General features: G+C 44.0%; 1 protein-coding gene across 1 annotated transcript in view; it reads left to right on the forward strand.

The window, feature by feature from the left end:
- Positions 1-18,855, forward strand: part of spega (striated muscle enriched protein kinase a) — a 41,272-nt gene that overhangs the window by 9,063 nt on the left and 13,354 nt on the right. The window contains exons 5-22 of the mRNA XM_079336424.1: positions 7,338-7,436; positions 9,509-9,659; positions 10,818-11,657; positions 11,832-12,277; positions 12,372-12,503; positions 12,885-13,067; positions 15,277-15,434; positions 15,552-15,640; positions 15,805-15,980; positions 16,063-16,246; positions 16,380-16,453; positions 16,750-16,908; positions 16,999-17,188; positions 17,373-17,602; positions 17,688-17,807; positions 17,901-18,005; positions 18,192-18,398; positions 18,496-18,619. Coding sequence (XP_079192550.1) covers positions 7,338-7,436; positions 9,509-9,659; positions 10,818-11,657; positions 11,832-12,277; positions 12,372-12,503; positions 12,885-13,067; positions 15,277-15,434; positions 15,552-15,640; positions 15,805-15,980; positions 16,063-16,246; positions 16,380-16,453; positions 16,750-16,908; positions 16,999-17,188; positions 17,373-17,602; positions 17,688-17,807; positions 17,901-18,005; positions 18,192-18,398; positions 18,496-18,619 — 3,667 coding nt within the window. The remainder of the gene's footprint in view (positions 1-7,337; positions 7,437-9,508; positions 9,660-10,817; positions 11,658-11,831; positions 12,278-12,371; positions 12,504-12,884; positions 13,068-15,276; positions 15,435-15,551; positions 15,641-15,804; positions 15,981-16,062; positions 16,247-16,379; positions 16,454-16,749; positions 16,909-16,998; positions 17,189-17,372; positions 17,603-17,687; positions 17,808-17,900; positions 18,006-18,191; positions 18,399-18,495; positions 18,620-18,855) is intronic.

An 18,855-nucleotide genomic window follows, 5' to 3' on the forward strand; every position in this document is an offset into this window, starting at 1 on the left:
TATTGTTGGGCTACTTAGTCCAGGGTACCTTGAGACGTCACACTGGCTAGTTCAGTTTTGAAGGGTAGTATTGTTACAGAAGAGCAGCTCTGAGTGTGAAGTACACCTACATGATAAGAAGGCTCTGGTTTTGATTTGACAAGACTTGTTCTGCTCTGAGAAGCAGATAGAGTGTGATCACAGTGTTCTGGAGCAGCAGCTGAATCTGTCCTCTGTCGCGGGGAGATTACACCCGACTCGCTGCTGATAAAGCCATACGCCTGGAAAGCATCCATCAGGGCTGCTCCACGGAAAGCAGCGTCTGTCACAGAAATCAATGGGTTTCCAAGAAGTCTGCTTCTTGTCTTGTTGTTTTAAGCTAATTAAACCGTAGCATGCGTCAAGCTGCACCTGTCCAAGATCTGTTCAAAAGCTCATTCTGTGTCTTACAGTAGATTTCGCATCAGTGTTTCCAAAGTCCACTCCTGATTCAACAGTGTCTTTACAGTAAAAGGACAATCGGACCCCGAAAATGTCAAATAAAAGCAAATTCAGAGGAAGACAAACGACATGCACCGAGAAAATGTAATCATCTGATTTTAATGGCTGATATAAAGCCTCGTCCTTTTGGCTCCAAGAGAGTGTCTGAAAAACAACAACCTCATGAGAGAGATTTCCAAGCAGCGTAAAATGGACCTGGATGATGGTCCTGGAATCTTGTGTTGATGATGAGCGTATTGATCCAGGGAGGGGGCGTTTTTGACTGTTACTTGGGGGTGTATCCCGTATCACGCTTAAAGCATTGGTATTGATCGCATTACTCTCTGCTGGATCGAGTGCCTCTCACTGGTGATGGATGGAGGAGGAGAGCGAGGCGGTCGAGGGTGAAGAGAGGGAGGTTTGTAAAAAAAAAAAACAACAACAGCAGCAATGCAAAGCAGCAGATCAACATTTCGTTTTTGGAGTTTACTTCTCGTCTTATTTAAAAAAATAAATAGAATAATTTATTCAATCCCAAAAGTAGCTGTGTGATTGAATAAATAAAGAAAGAGGACAGACCCAATGAGAAAACTCCTGATTCATGGCAGGAGCAAATCACACGCATTGATTCTGCGTTCACAAGACCATAAACATGAACATGCGTGGTGTAAAGATGCTAAAAGGCACATTGTTCAGCGACGCAGGTCAGCAGCCGTGCTGAAATGTAAGAAGAGGATTCTGGCTGGTTTGCTGGAGAGAGACGTCTGCCTGTAATTGTCCTCTGATTCATTTGATGGAGGTGCTGCGGGGAGCACAGATGTGTCTGAAAGGACAATCAACGTGCGTCAGAGAGTTGTTCTCCACAGAGAGGGAGGTGGAGACACGTTTCTCTTTTTATCACATTTATTCACCAATTCCACATCGTGGAGGAGAGTGTTGCATCATTTCTGATCATCTATGGTTTATATTTTCATATCTTCAGGAAACGATTACTGTATTGTTTGCTCTCGTAGGTTAGACAGAAGGATGAGTGTTAATTGCACGTGTTTCTTAAGTGGTAGAAATGTTCTCACAGGAGCTTTATAGGACCCTTGTATCTCTTTTTTAGCTGCTTGTTGTTTTGGTTTTACAGCCTGAACTTAAAGCGTTCAGCTGACCGTCTCTATCTGGCGTAGATGAAGACTTGATAAAACTTTGACATTGTGCATTTTAGTGCAGCATGAAAGTGTAAAAACAATGTGACACGGTTCTAAACACATTTCAGGTACCAACACTCTGCAGGTGCAAATGATTGTCATTTGAAATGCATGTTGCTATTACTGTTTTCTTCTAATGGACCTTATTTGCATAGAAATGAGCCAATTTAATGCCAGATGTGCGCACATTACCCGATTTTTTTTGGTGCAAATACTGCTGGAGACACTGCTTTTGGTCTGCCAGCATTTGTAGGTGTTGAGAATGATGCTTTATTGTCCTAGCTACAGATGCTAGTACCAAGATTGTAAATGAACAAATATTTTGAAGTACACACAATCAAGTGAAAGGAACACAAGTCATTTAAATATGTCTTCATAAGTAAATTGCGACCCACATATCACTGTGCATGATTGCAGTTTATTTAAGTTAGGAGACTTGCAGTAATCAATATCTGGATTGAAATCACAAAATCTCCCTCTTCATGTAAACCTAGTGTGCCGTTATTTAAAATGTGTTCCTTCATGTTTAGATAAAGTTGTATCTCAGTCAAAAAGATTTAAACGTCTGTTCAGAGCAGCGTTATCTCTCTAAAAAGTAATCTGAAGACATTGCATTGAGCTTGTGACCGCTCCAACATGCGATGTCATATTTCTTGTTATTTGATCGACTTCCTCTTTTCTCTCTCCGTTCTGAGATGATTAGGTTGGACTACCATGGATGCTTTTGTGCCCCTGAAATAAGTCCCATACATCATGCTGTAATCGGGGGGGGGGGGGGTTGCTATTTGAGTCTGAGTCGCTCTCTGTGCTCCAGGCAGTGCTCACCTTGACCCTATCACTGCTTAAAGCTAACAGACATGGACTAGAGATAAATAATAGATGGCCTACGGGCATAACTGAGGACTGTTTGGCTTTACTGGAAAAGGTAACAAATACTTAGTGAGAGGGAGCTTATTTTTAGGAGCGTTATTTAATTTAAACAGATGTTTTTCACTCACCCTGCCCCCCTCTTTGAAGTGTAGTGATTTCACCCTCTTTATCATATCATCTGTGCTTCTTCCTCTGGTTTTCTCGTTCAGTTTCTCCTCCACTTTGCCTCCTCCCTCGTGAATAATTTCCCCACCAACCTCTCGCCTCCACTCTGTGCTCTTTGTCTCTTTCCCTCCCTCTTTCTACTCTTTCTCTCCCTCTGTCTTCCTCTCAATCCTTCTCCTTGTCACTCTCCTTTTTTTCACTCCTTGCATCTCCAGAGAAAAAAGGCAACCTGCTCGTTTTAAGCTGGTTGTTTTCTTTCTCATTTTTTGCTTTTCTCTCCCTCCTCTCCTCCTCCCGTTCTCCACTCTCATCACCGCAATCAAGACCAACACGCCCCTTCTGCTCAGACTTCCAACCCCCGCCTCCGCTTGTGCTCTGAGTGCGCTCTCGATCGAGGCAGAACAGGGTACAGAGGTTGGCGGGGGGAGTCAGACTAAACCAGATGAGAATTGCCCCTCTAAAGGCGGCGTCTACGTCAGAGAGGGACGCTGTTCACATCAGCGGATGCGCTCTCAGACACAAAGACACCTGGCTCTTGCTTATTAGCATCCTCTCGCGCTCCCTCTTCATTCCCATCTTGCTGCCAGCTCGGAGAGTAAACACACCCACGCACACACAAAAGGCAGCTGAAGCCCGTATTGAATTTTGATCCTTCTCAAACTGTCTTCTTGTTGAAGCCACACCCTGAGCTCCTTTTTGTGGGGATGTTTTTGTGAGTTTATGTCACAGGTAATCTTGCACATTTGACAGGAAGCGCTTCTTAAAGAGAGATGAAGAAAATCTGGTCCAAGAAGAGATTTCAGGTGAGTTTGCTCCTTTTCTTGATTTTCATTAAAAATGCATTTATTTATGATGTTTGAAGCCATGTGCACGTTTTTTTTATTCATAGATTTGATTTTGAATTTGATGCCACACCCTTCACCTCACAATAAGATGCAAATATGTTGGATTATAACAGATTACAGTGGTAAAATAAGTCTTTTGCGATGTTTAGAAGGCATTAAATTAAGCTAAAATGTTCATTTCTGTTGAGAAATAGTAAAGTAGAAAAAGAGTGGATAGTAGAAGTGATGCCAGCTTTGTTGTTAACAAAATTGTGGATAAATCAGGTCGCTATAACAAAGAAAGCCAGCTCAGGACACTATAGATGCCAGGCAGAAAATAACACTTTTTCCTTGAATACAAACAATCAAATTCATTTCTTTAAACAGTTGCTAAGAGACACAAAATAATCACAATAATACACGTTTTTATACCGTTAGAAGGCAAACAATTGTGCTGTGCTATTGTGCAGATTCATGTGAAATGTGTGTCATCTTGGCCCCTGTGACAGAGTTGTCAAATCTGAAGTCATTCTTGGTGGAAATATAGATGGCACTAGATGGAAAGTGTGTCAGTAGGCTACACTCCATGGAGACAGGAGAATCAGGGCAGCCAGGCACAAGAGCCACGAAGTGAGCGGAGAACAGCATGAAGCTGATTTCTAATGCTGGCTTTTAGCTTCTTCTCTGCTAAATCCTTCAGTCTTGTTTTTTTTGTTTTTGTTTTTTGCTTTAAGCAGCAGCATAACACTGTAAGGATTTGGATTATAAGCATAGAATATTTTTGAAGTTCATGCCAAATTGCAGCCGTTTCAAAGGATGCCGTTTGTGGCTGGCTCCTGCTGATATGATTGCCTCGAGGCCACACGAATGGAGATCATGACAGGGATGGAAGCTTCTAGTGGAGTCTGACAAAGAGTAGTTACCACCAGGCAACAGTTAATCAAACTGCCTGACACAAAAAACGTTAACCAATGGGGAGTGAGCAGCAGAACGCGGGGGGAAATGAGTGTGAAATGAGTCATTTTACTTTGCACTGAGGCTACTTTTTTTTTTTTTTTTCGCTTTTTCCATCAGCTGCAAAGCTGTGAGTCATTCTAAGGAGCTCTCCCTGGTGCTGATTGACAGACTGTCCAAGAAGCAGTTTTACCAATTGCTTTATCAGCACAGACAGCAACTCAAACGAAGCCTTTTTGTCAACTTAGTTTCTTACTTTGGAAGAGAAAATATGCCCTGACATTCAGTCTTATGATTGCTGGGTCCCTGTGGAATCTGAACTTTGAAATAAACACATCATGCTTTTTTTCCTTCCATTCCTGGATACATTTTTCTGAGCACTTTTTCACGTATTGTTGACCAAATTTGCACAAATGCAAGCTTTGATTTGCAGCACAACTTTTTTCCCCAACTGATTCATTGTGGCCACGTTGCACTCAAAACAAAAGCAATGTGAAAATGTAAGCTGTTAGAGATAGAAGAAATGGTAAAAAACCTCTGGATAAGACTTAAAAAACTTCTGAGCATCTCTCGGTGGCCAGCTTTCTATGTAAAATCTGTGAGCGATCAGAGGAGCCAGAAGTCAGCTCAGGTTAGCTGTAAGGACTAGAAGGACAGCTTAAAGGAAGTGGATCTGTGAGTTGGGATTATGATGTCATATTTAATATCACAAAATCTGGGAAGGATGCTCAAAAAATGAAATCCTTGGATGTCGTAATGTGTTGAATGTAACCTTCAGGGTAACATTTATTCTAACAGAAAGGGAACCAAAAGTCCACATGTATTCCCGTGCAGATCCTGGGAATGAAACGTGAAGTATCATGTCACAGTTCTCACTCTCTGACATGAAGACATGACGGGACATTTGCAGTTTGAAGTCTTGTGATATGCATGAAAGCAAAATCGCTGGCTGTCTTCACTACTAAATAATGCACTTTACTCTCTCTTGTTTCAGAGAACTGGGCACTCCACACGGACATTTGGCAGATTAACCCATGGTGTGTTGTCAGTATGAGCTCTCGCCCCATTCTCCTCTGTTCTATTTGTTCTATTTCTTTTATGATCTACTTGACATTAGTGGTACTGTAAGCTCTGTGGGTTTTTTTTTTTTTGGTCTTCTGCTTTTGAGTACAGCAAGTTTGATGTATCCCTTTAATAACTGTTGTATTTATGAAGATATTATGTTTTTGACTGCTTACAACAAGAGTGGGTTTTATTGTTGTACATCCACCCCTACAGAGCAATACTTTATAATCAGGCTGTTGCATAAAATCTCGAGTGATTAATGTCTGGCCCTGGATGGCTTATGGTGTAATATTTGGTGATATTTGTGCAATCTATGTGCCAAAACAAATCATGTCAACTCAATTTGAAGCCATGCACTGAAATATATCTCCTTATGATGGCATTACTGAGCTTCTGAGTTAATTCTGAGTTAATTTCTCTGCACAGTGCGCAGAACATTGAACTTAATTCGATTCAGGCGGGTGGATCTACATCTCACACGCTGCCTGCCATGCAATGACTTAATGGTGGTTGTTCGTTGGCTTTCTTATCATTAGGCAGATCTTCTGGAATTATCTAATCAGGATCTGACTTGATGTGAGGCGCAATGAGGCACAACCTGTTTTGTGGTTGTCTTAGTCCTCCTCCTCCTCCTCCTCCTCTTCCTCCTCCTTCTCGAGCTCTCTCTAACCAGTAAACATATCCGTCAGCCACCCAGCAGCCTGGCTGACGATTTTTAGACTCTTAATGGGTACGAAGAGGATTGGTCGTGTGGGTGAGAGGGATGCTGGTTTCCATAGTAACGGTGCTCTCCCGTCTGCCCTCTCTTGCTGCCACTATGGAAGCGAAGTTTTCCGCTCCTGCCGAAAGCAAAGCTATGGTAAAGCCTGCCTGTCTTGATTCACCGTTTACTTTGTGTTTCCCTCCCTGACTTCATCTGTTCATACTGCTGATGTAATGTGGTCGTGCTCTCAAGGTGTTTATTTCCATCTGTAGTTTCTGTTTCAACCACTGTTCCTTTTCCTTTCACATTAAATCAACACCAGAATCAAATGAATGTCATCTTCTGTGTTGTTGTGGTTTTTTTTGTTCTTCTGAGTTTGTCATTTTCAGTAATTACCCATGTACTATGTATTTTCCCAAATATTTGCCGTCCTCGTCACTGCTGCACAGGAATATCACGACATGTCGCACACACTGACATTTTTCTTAATATTAACCCGTGTTAGATTTTATTTTCAGCATGATTAAGGTTGAATAGTTCAGAGGTAATTCTACTTTGATTTAACCTTCTTTAAGTGAGGTTTTTTATTTTCCGCTGCTGTACAACTAAATTGGATTGTAAGTGTGCTCAGGTCAAGAGATGCTTTGCTTTTGAAGTGTGTGAGTAATGCAGTTTTAGCAGCTTACACATTTAGAGATGTTTTAAACCACATATCATAGTAATACAACGGTGAATGTTTGGAGTCCTAACAAAGAAAGCAAGCTCACCCTGCTGCCTTGTTACCAAAGTCAAACATACCCTTACTCAAGGAAAGAACATTTATACACCCCCCTCCTCTCCATGCATCACGCTTGTCTTTTTTTTTATAAGCCACAGCTGGCTTCATGTCACGCTTGAGCTTCAACCCATTTATTTCACTCTGGGGGCTCTCCGTGGCTCCTTTCAAGGACCCATCACACACTGGGGCGCTAAGCAAATGTGAAATGTCATTTTCACCCCGACTCTGGTGTTGTTTTTGGCGTGAAAATGTCCTTCCTGAATTCTCTCCTCTCCTTCCTCTATCTGAGCTCATCAATGTGTTTTTGTATCCGTCTGTTTCAGACTCTGAGAACACAGAGGATGAGACCACAGAACCTCAGATGGAAACCAAAGAAGGGCTCGGGAGGCACCAGGACAAGGCCGGAAGGAGAGGACACCCAGGTATTTTATCTTAAGTTCTGCTGAGGTTGACGCACTACCAAGATTGGCTTGTCTTTGTAAACATAATGCTTTTTTTTATTGCTACAAACGCTTCCAAACGATGTGTGCAGGAAGAGAAAATCAGCATGCACACATTCAGCATCTTTCTATGAGGCGAGAGTCCGTATGATTTACTGCGGCACCAACCTCTCTGCCAAAAACACACTCGTACAATATTATGATTCAATGTCGATTGATAGATTTAATGGACGCTTGTTACCAGCTTGGCCCAAGTCGTGTGTTGGATAGAATCCGATACGGCAGGATGCATTCATCTCTCCTGGTGTGATGAAACAGAGCGACACACTGCCCTAGTTTCCAGCAGAGAACCTGTCTCAGGTCTGATTCTGACTGCGGGGCTCCACAGGGAACTTACAGCCTCGAAAACTAACGCTGCCTCTGCTCCATATTTGAAACTAAAATGAATGAGAAAGCTGTGTTGTGTTCTTGAGCATTGCCAGATTAAATAAAGTGGTGTTGATTAGCTGAGTGAGAGTGTTATTAGATTCAGGGGATGGCTGTGAAGATTTGGAGCGACTGACTTCAGACTGATTTGCTACTTTTCCTCAGTTAACCATCTTTGTTAGATGATGTATTTTTTTCTTTGTCATTTTTACATTTCAAAGTTACGATTCATCCAATCAAGAATAGTTGTTAAGTGAAGCCCTACAGTATTTCTTTTGGTCGTATTCTCCGTATGTGCTGATAAAACAACAGTCGTAGTTTTTTCAAGTTTTCTAAAATGTAGGACGAGGCTTCAGACAATAATAGCCGTAATAAGCTCTTTCCTGTCAGCACTGCAAATATAAAAGGATTCCTGAGTGAGTATTTACACATTTGTTAAAGTGTTGTTGTCGTCACAGGACCTGCATGCCCTTCTTAACCAGGCTACAGGATGTCTGAATATAGACCAGAAATATTGACACCCTTCTCCTCCGGCACCTCAAAGACGGTTTATATTCTTCCCTCGCTGCTCGTACACCATGTTTGCTCTTTCTACACTTTCCGTGTTGGCGGGCCTCTTCGCATCCCTCAGAAGACGAGCAACAGAGGAATAGAGAGTGAATATTAAATGAGGGGAGGGATGAGGTGATGCATCATTTGTTCCCTTCAAGGATCAGATTCCGGATGCCTCAGCTGCATACAAACACTACGGGGCCTCGCTGAACCACAAACAAGATCATTTGTCTTCCTAAATTGAGGCATTTCTGCGGGAGATTTGGTTTTGTGTCACTCCACATGGACCTTGTTTGGATCCAATCGAAATACGAGACGAGATTTCTGTTCTGTATTTAGTTCAAAAAGGCCTGATCTGCCTTCAGGTAGAAACCCACCTGGTGTGAGAATAAAAACAGACCTTTAAAGCTCACCAGTACAAGGCTGATACCGTTTGTCTTCTGATTGTTCGGCTGAGTCAGTATCGTCCACGATTGCAGCAGGAGCCTGTCGTTTTATATCCCTGACACCATCCCCGCTTCAAGGTTTCTGTCGTTAACAGGAAGATGCTGACTGCTCTTTCTTTTCGCTGCTCAAAGCATTCCTGTCTCCGTTGCTCATCACTAAAATGTCAATCATTACCTGATTTGCGACGGAGGAGGATCTCTTTAAGTGGTGCACGCTGCACAACGTAGCCATTCCCTTTTCTCTTTCATTTCCTGTCTCCAAGGGATCAATAGACTCTTTATCCAACAGGCCGTTTTTTTATGCTTTAATGTAGTTCCTGCTCAACATCTGACGTCAGGATTATTTTCTACTAGCTCAGGGCTCCTGCACTTTTCTTTTATTGATCAATCTTTCAGTTAATGGAGTAATCCTGAAAACAGATGCTTTAAAATATCCACTTTTCCTGAGGAGAAAACATCATATTCAGTTGAAAAAGGGTTTTTCATTTAGTGAAAATGGATTCCACATTTAATTGTATTATAATTACATGGCCTGTCTCTTTATTAAAAATCAAAAAGAACTGATTTGATTATTTCAATTAAAGCACATAAATACAAAAAGCCCTTCTAACATCTCTTTTCTTTGTCCAGGTGAGGGAGGAGGGATGATGGACTATAACCCTGACGCTCCTGATCGCAGAGCCACCCTCCCCGGAGGCTATGATCCTGTGGTGGAGCGGGAGCTCCGTACTCTGGGCTCCCGTCCTCCAGGGTCCCACTTCGACCCCACAAACCCATCCAGGCAAGCCCTCGGTGGGGCTCCCGCTGAGGGGGGGGCCCCTGTGCGTCACCTTGGAGTGGAACCACTGATCCGAGCATCTCACGCTAACCTGGCCCGGCCTGTTCAGGGCTCAGAGGAAAGTGTTTCTGTAGGCAGCGACTACTATGGGAGCATGTTCAGCCTCTACAGAGGGAGAACATTTTCCATGCCATTATAGCACATGGCTTCTTATTTGAAGGATTCCACTAAAAGAGACCTGGCCACAAACTCAAATTGCAAAGAATACTGACACATAAGACATTTTATCAGACACAGTCCCAACTTGCAAAAATTGTACTCCTTTTGTTATAAGTTACCAAATGTGTTCATTTTTATTACGTTTATTTCAGTAGTTCAAAACTGTTATTTTGAAGTCGCACTTTCCTTTGACTCTGTTTGTTTGTTTTTTGCTGTGATTGGTTTGGTTGGTTTCAATCTAACACTGATGACAAAATATTATCGTTAATAATTCTTACAGCCATTAGAGAGAACACGATGGTACAATCAGCTTATATATACACATATATATATATATTATTCAGCACTTCTGAAAACTGTGATAACTCTTTTTAGCCACCGCATGTTTTGTAGAGCAGCCATGCACTTTGGGATTAACACCTTATCTTTGTAAGTTTGCTGTGGCGTGCATGGGTTGCAGGCTTGGATCCAATGCTAATGTTAGCATGAATGCTTTCACAAAGTAATGAACATGTGATTCACAGGTTGTTTTTAGGCATGATGTTTTTGTATTTGGAGTTAGAGCAGGGGTATTTCTTCTGAGGTTTTGTAAGATCTCCTGTTGTAAATCTGCTTTTTTTGTTGCTGCACAAGCCAATACTTTCCAAATCTTACTTTCTTTAGTGTGTCTTCCACTTCACCACAGTTAGATTGAGTTCTTTTGAGAATCTTTAATGTGGAAAACATTATTTGACTTCTATTCCTTTTTCTACTGTTAAGTTTTACTCTTCTGATCTCTGAAAACGAGAAACAAAGAGCACAGACAAAAAGACCACAAAGAACTGGAAATACAAGATAAAATGACACAAATGGAGCCTGATCTGCTTCTTTCTAACTTCTCCAATGCCTACAGCAACTGCACTACAGCTCTAACTTCACACCTCCCAATCCTCACCCCTCTAGGAATCAAACTTCTACAAAATCCTCCCACCATGCTCCTCTGTCTTCTGACCAGCCACCTCCCAGTACACACAAAAACAGCAACAATACCCTCAACCAAGACCTGCACAAAGCAAAACCCTCTGATCCTCAATCTTCTAAAACAGACCAAGCATCAAGTGTGAACAGTGTTGTCATGACACCGAAAATGGCTCGAGCAGCACCCAAAATCTTCGACAAAGTCCTTGCTTTTGAGGAGCGAAGGTCTAGCGTTCATCTGCCAGGGGGAGTATCAGGACCTGGCCTTGAAAGATCTGATGACACTGGACAGAAAGCAGGAGGCCTTAGCAAAGAGGAGGGTCGACTCCTGCAGGGGGTAGCCCAGAAGCGAGCGGCGTTCAAGCAACGGGCCTCGTCTTTAGAGGACAAGACTAGCTACTCCCAGAGGGTCCAAAGCTACCAGAGCAAGTTTGCAGAGGAGCTGCAGAGGATCAAGAAACTGGTGGGGAAACCAAGCTTGAAGAAGGCGTATTCCACTGAGCAGCTGTCCCAGAAAGAGAGGATGACCACAGGGAAGCTGGAGCCTATTCCTCCTCAAGTGGTGCAAAAGCTGGAGGCCCGGGAGCGTGCACTGGGGGACACCAAAGTCGGGGAACTTAAAAATTCCCAACAGGCCAAAGGCAAAGATCTAGGAAATGAAAGCATCCAGCTTGAAAAGGAAAAGATGACACAGCCAAATCTACCAGTGAAGTTCTCATCACGAGGAAACACAGGAAAAATCTCTGTTACCATGGAGACTGCACCAGATAACCACCAGTTACCAGGGAAACAATTGCCAACAGCTACAAGGACAAGCATCACCAGGTTTGGCGATTATCTTTTCTCCTTTCTGAAATCATTTGTGAATGTTCTCGTCTCTTTGTGATTTAGTTTCTTAGTCAACAAATCTGGACTCCAAATTTAAGTTATTCTACACTACTTGAATATTCATACAACACTTGTCATTGCTACATGACAGTTTTCTTACCGTTCACACAGGGACACTTTACAAAGATCTCCGGCAGCTGACAAAGATGCAACATCTCATAAACCCTCATCCCCCAGTAGAGATCTGGGGACTGATCCGAAGAGGGAAACTAAGATGGAAGATAAATCAGACCAAAGGTCGCCAAGCCCGAGTGGGAAGAGAGCGTCTCCAATAACTGTGAAGCAACCAGTTTCCCAGTATCCACCCAAGCCACCCCGACTAACCCCGTCGCCCACTCCTTCGATCAGCCCACTCATGAAAAGGAGGAAGGCGGAGGTTGGGGGGGCGTCTCAGGCCTTGAAACTGAGCATCCCCACGATCCTGGTGGAGGATGAGCCCATGGAGACAGAATGTGTCGCAGACGGGAGCAGCGAGGGAAGAAGGACCAAGAGGACGGAGGGGAGAGTCCACCAGAACAAGAAAGGGCGATCGATTCAACCAAGGTGTTCAGAGGAAGGTAGGATAGACTTCATGATGACTGCTCAGAACTGAATTTATGCTCAAAGAACCAGTGGCATAAAAGACAAATGAGCTCCCTTGAATTGTCACAGGAGGATCATCTGATGACTCCTGCCTGTCTGCTGAGGTCCCGAGGTTTGAGAGGCCTCTTCAGGACACCAAGGCATTCAGCGGGGAAGAGGTCACGCTGAGGTGCATCATCGCTGGGAGTCCGCCCCCTATAGGTACGACTGAGGATTTTGACAGTGATTAGAAAATCCATTGAGTTATACGTTTCCTATATTTAGTTGTGTGTGTTAGTTTTCAAAATAAATATATTTGGATGGCATTTCTTGCAGTGGTGCAGAAATCTAGCTTTATTATAGATGTGGTTGTTTGTTGAAAACAACTTTGTTTATGAGAGAAAATAAAATCCAGTAAAAAAAAATAAATGTGTATCTCGTAATAGATCCGGTTGTTTTTCAGTCTTAGACTCCACAACATCCACAGCCAGCTTTATTCAGTACACATCTTTGTCAGGTGGATTGTGCTATATCAGTGATTCAGTGGGAGGTGTTGTTCATTTTCATTGTTTGTGTGAACATGTTTATTCTCTGCCTCCTCAGTGACATGGAGGAAGAACAGCACGCAGATACGGAGCGATGCCTTCCATGTGGTGAAGTCTGAGGGAGAGCGGCACAGTCTGCTGATAAAACACATGAGGCCGAACAACGCCGGGTCGTACTGCGTCTCAGCTGTCAACCCAGCGGGCAGCGCGTCCTGCAGCGCCATAATCTACATCCAGTCAGGTGAGACGAAGCCAGAGATGGAAGGAGAATCTGACACAAGAAGGGATCTGCTGTTTGATTTGTTGTTACGGTGGCACATTTCGGAGCATGTAGCATAGATATAAATGAAGACACATGGAAAATGACGCTGCCCTCAAACATGTTGACTCGCATGCTTTAGTCTACTGCCAGCCCTCCTCCGCCTGACATTCTGTCTTAACGACTACAAAGACCTGCTGGAGCTCAGCATCCTGACAGTGGCTCCTTGCAGCGATAGTTACCATGGCAACCCATTAATTCTTAAAGGCACTGAGCTCCCCCGTCGGTGCCGATTGGAAAACGCAGAGCTGCCCCGTCACATAAAGGTCCCCAGAGTCTTAAAGGCAGTCGTGGCATTCAGAATCAGCAGTAAACTGAATAAATATTTTCTGTTTGGAAAATGTGCCTGAGCTGGATGTGTGTTCACACCGCACAACATATGTGAATGTGTGTGCAAGGCTTGAACCATTGTCAGAGTGTTGATTCAGCTCACATTAATGCATCCTGCACTTCTTCAGTTTTGTCAACAAATGTGAGCGTGCACTCGGCGACATTCTCAGCAGCAGCTCAGGGCCTGTGTTGCCATATTAGGCAAGTGGAGTCTAACTTGCAGGAGTATTTTTAGCCGCCCTCTTGTTCTCTTGGGTTATTGCAGTCTGCTTTATGTCCCCCTCGTGTGAGATTACTGCCCCAATCATGGAGTATTTCACCTCCGTAGTTTTCACGCTGCAGAGTTCGGAGTTGTCAAAATGTGGTGGGAGATTATGTGAGTCATTGAGCTGGTCGAGCTGGGAACAGTGGAGATTTTTGGCTCTGTGAACCAAAAGTGAGGGCGAGAGTGATTGAACCGCTACAAAGGAAGGCACAGCTCAATATGTTGAAGAAGAGTAGCACTGTTGTTTTGTCGTTTTTATACATTTGACAATAAAATGATCCTCTGCGGAGGCGTTCCTCGACATTGTGTTTTCAGATACTATTGTTTGAAAATGTATGAGAATATGAGCATGACAGTGACGGGGAGCAGAGGACGGGGCTGAAAGAGAAGGTTAGCTGGCTCAGACTGTGCAGCAGTTGTGTAAGAGTTGGCAGGTTTGCGTAAATACTCCGGGGAGTTTTCCCCCGGAGCACAGACGCTGCTCAGAGATGTGACTCTGGGTAAGTTATTTTTCCCATTTCAATGCCAGTGCAGTGATATTTCAACAGAATACCTTTGTGCTTACGCTCAATAATCCTGCATGAATAGATTGTGTGTGAGGAGCGTGTCTTTAACATCGTAAAGGTTTTATTGCTGAGTTAATTCTTGCAGGTTATTTTCGTCTTTTTGAGCGTTTGCGTGGAGTGTTTCCATCTGGAGAGTTCAGCAAATGATCTTTGTCCTCCTGTTTTAGGCTGTCCAGTTATTTTAAGCACTTTAATCTGTACACCCTGCTGCTGGTCTTTATTCAGTTCCTCTGATGGATATAATTCATTTTCAGTTGTCACAGTGTTATCAGCTCATACCAGAGTTTGAGGTTGACCAGAGAAAGAGAGAACGAAAAGGCAAAAAGAGAGAAAGAGGACTCTAAAGAGAGGTAGTGTGCTGTGCCTGTGTTTTATATTTCTCCATCCCAGAGGTGAATTCATTCTGACGTTACTGCCAGGAGTCGAGACGCAGCGTCTGCTCTGGAACTCCACGGGAATAAGCGAGTGATTGGGTCAGGGATTAAGGGATTAATTCATTATCTGTGACTTCAGAGAGGTCCCCACCCCCTACGCTGTGTGTGTGTGTGTGTGTGTGTGTGTGTGTGTGTGTGTGTGTGTGTGTGTGTGTGTGTGTGTGTGTGTGTGTGTGTGTGTGTGTGTGTGTGTGTGTGTGTGTGTGTGTGTGTGTGTGTGTGTGTGTGTGTGTGTGTGTGTGTGTGTGTGTGTGTGTGTGTGTGTTGGAGCAAGTGGGTCCCTCATATCGAACTCATCTTGGCAAAGAAAGTAATCTCCAGAAAAAAAGAGCAAAGCCTGTAAACATGAGAGCTCTGACAGATTGTAAGATCCTCAAGCTTTAGGAGCCTCCTTACTGAGGGCATGTTGACCATATATCAGAGATTTACTCTTAATTACTCTGATTAAAAAGCGTGCAGCAGAGTCGACTCTGTCATGAACTACAGTGAAGGGAATTAGATGTACTTTCACACTATTTCTCTCCCTTTACTTCCAGAGCCGACCCGCATGCAATGTGGGAAACTGGCCTCAGCAGTCAGCAGTCCCATCCAGTCAGACGAGGAGTGTCTGAGCCCTCAGGAGGAGGCCATGGAGCTCGGGGAGCCGCCTGCTCCCATTAAAAGAGTCCACTTCACAGAACCTCCGTCCTTTCAGGTAGAGGAGTCTCACAAGTCTCAGGCGTTATTGACGTCTGTTTTACTGATGAACCATGCTCATGTGTCGGCCTTCTGCTCTGAACACACCATTAATAATGTCGTCTTTGTTGAACAGATGGCACCGTGTGATCAGAGTGTAACTGAAGGTCAAGACGTGGTCATCTCAGCGAAGATCAGAGGGCAGCCCAAACCCATGGTTTACTGGTCAGACACCTTCCCTGAGAGCTTGATTACAGACACATTTTTGTAGACACCTGAAGCTATTATCTCACAAGGTCACCCACTGCTTTCCCTGTCAGACACACAGACGCACATTATTAAACGCCTGGCTGAATCATCTGTGACAACCACTGTGCTCTTAAACCCAGGCTGAAGGACAGAGTCACGGTGAAGACAGCGGGGCGCTTCGCCATGCAGGAGACAGGCGACAGCAGCAGTGAAATGAGAATCAGCTCTGCCCAGAGGTCAGACGCAGGACTCTACGTCTGCAAGATCATCAACGAGTACGGAGCCAAGCAGGCCGAGTGCAGAGTGGACGTTAAAGGTCAGCGGTGTGATAACGAGGCTGTCTTGTTCAAATATCTCTTTGCAGTGTTTTACGTCTTCTTTTCTTCCGTTGATCATAGCTGGGGCACAAACTGCTCTGAAAATCACCCGGGAGGTAGAAGACATGGCGGTGAGAGCTGGGGAGTCGGCCATGTTTGAATGCCACATGACGGGTCCTCCAGACGTTGACGTGGACTGGCTGTCCAACGGGAAGCTGATCCAGCCGGCGCTGCTCAACTGCAAGATGCATTTTGATGGCAAGAGGTCGGCCTCTGTTTTTTTGGCGACAGCTCCGTTTTGAAAGATTTTTGTTGGTATTTTAATTTTTGGGATGAGAACCTTTGAGTTTATTTGCTTTATTGTTTGACTCACTTGATATGCTGTTATATTCTCACAGGTGCCGGCTGCTGCTAAACTCAGTGCACGAGGATGATAGTGGAACATACACCTGCAAGCTCAGCACTGCCAAGGGTGAGCTCCAAACACTGTTCGCTTCATCTTCAAAGCAATGTTGAAAAAAATACATGTGTGTTTATATGTTTTCTGATTGGCTCTTTATTGATTGGAAGTTAATTCTGTAGACGAGTTTGAAAAGAATGAACTCCTGATTGAGGATTATTACAATTTTCTGAATCGTATCTAAACATACGTAACTCTACTAGATTGGAAACTTAACATATTGAGAAGCTAAAAAGAAGACATGAATAAATGAAACATTTGTGTTGATCAAAAAGTTATTTGGAAAGGATGTCTCTTTGCATTTACAGAGGAATTAACCTCAAGCGCAACCCTGAGAGTGGCTCCGTCCAAGGAGCCTCTGTTCACCCGTAAACTGGACATCCTTGAGGTCATTGAAGGTCGCACCGGCCGGTTTGACTGTAAGGTGAGCGGATCACCGGCTCCACGAGTCACATGGATGCACTTTGGTGAGATTCTGCAGCGTTTCTTTCCTCTTCCAGTTGTCGAGATGCAGAAAAGAAAATGCCTTGTTTGATGCTACGTTGATGTTCTTTCAGAGACGAGAGTGGAGGAGAGCGATAATGTTTGCATCCTTCAGGAGGGGGGTCGCCACTCGCTCGTCATCACCCACGTTAGCGGCGACACAGAAGGCTTCTACACAGCAGTCGCACAAAACATTCATGGAAAGTCAGAATGTACCGCTGAGCTCTACATGCAAGAACCCCGAGCTGCCATCGCCTCTCACTTGTAAGGGAAATAATCTATAGGTTCTTCCATTTGCTTTAGTGACTTAAAAGGGCAAACAGACGAGTTATGTTTTTAAGGGAAAGGCAAAATGCTTCTGGAAGAAGGGAAGCACGGTAAAGAGGCGAAAGCACATAGAAAAAAAATAAACCTGGCGACCTTTCAGTTTCTCCTTCTTTTCCTCCAGGTCAAAGCTGGAGAAGATGCCATCCATCCCAGAGGAGCCGGAGGTGCTGGAAAGCGAGGTGGAGAGGAGGACAATGCCCGACTTTGTCAAACCTCTGGCTGACGTCGAGGTGATTGAAAGCAAAGAGGTCGTGATGAAATGCAAGGTGGCGGGGCTCCCCTATCCGACCATCGGCTGGTACCACAACGGGAAGCGAATCGAGAGCAGCGAAGAGCGCAAAATGACCCAGCGTAAGAACAGGAACAGACCGCAGTCAAAGTCGAAGTGTTTTCTTGTGGAGATGAGAAAGTGAAAACGTGTGTGTCTGTTCTTTAGACAGGGATGTCCACAGTTTGGTTATTCGGAGTGCTTGTCACTCTCACGGGGGCGTCTACAAGGCTGTCATCTCCAATAAAGTGGGAAAAGCTGCCTGCTACGCGCATCTATACGTCACAGGTATAGAAGGAGGATTCAGTCTAAAGGCTAAAGTTGAGAAAATACAGAATTTATCATTGAATAAGTTTTCATTCTGCTCTCGTGTGAAAATAGATGTTGTTCCTGACCCTCCTGATGGTCCTCCAGTGATTGAGGCTATCACAGGGAAAACTATAAGCCTCAGCTGGAAGAGACCAAAGAGGCTGGACACTACATTTGGTAAATAAATGAGCAACTTATGGTACCAGTTTTCATTGTTTGGCTTACAACACTGGCAGGGAAACATAATTAATGTCAACACATTTAAAAAAAACTAAAGAATCCTGCTTTTTCCTGCGTCTTAAGACCCTTGGTGTTTTTTATAATCGCTTGGATTTGGTAAAGAATCCTTACATGTGTTTGTAGATGCTGGCTCCTTACTCTATGTAGTCCAGCAGCAGCCTCTGGGTTCGATCCAGTGGTCTGTGGTGGCATCAAACCTTCGAGAGACCAACTACACCGTCACCTCTCTGTCCAAGGGAGTCCGCTATGCCTTCAGAGTTCTGACCTCTACTGGGAAAACAATGAGCAAACCCTCACCTTCGACTGACCTGGTCCAGCTGCTGGACAGAGGTAAATGCTCAAAAACGGTAACGGATACATTTTTAAAGCAAAAGATAAGCTTTCTTTGGTTTCTGACTGTTTGATTTTGCATGTCTTACCCCTGCAGGACCTTATTTAAGAAAAGCACCAATCATTATGGACAAACCTGACGTTGTTTATGTGGTCGAGAACCAACCTGTGTGCATCACCATCACGCTGAACCACGTGCATGCAGTTGTTGTCTGGAAAAGGTGAGTCTTATCACAAGTGGTTGCTTGGTATAATAGTGTGCAGAGAACAGTGATTTTGATGCAAAATAAGACGAGCAGTAACGCACAGTGTGCTGCCTGAGTTTTGGATCTGTGACAGTCTCTGAAGTGCAGGAAGCTCATTTCAAACACACAGCAGCAGAGGTGCCATCTGAAGAGCCAAGAACTGCTGCTTTTCATCCCATTTCTATGTAATTCTGAGAGTGTGTTTAATACAT

Source organism: Symphodus melops (assembly GCF_947650265.1).
Source record: "Symphodus melops genome assembly, chromosome: 23".
NCBI lineage: Eukaryota > Metazoa > Chordata > Actinopteri > Labriformes > Labridae > Symphodus > Symphodus melops.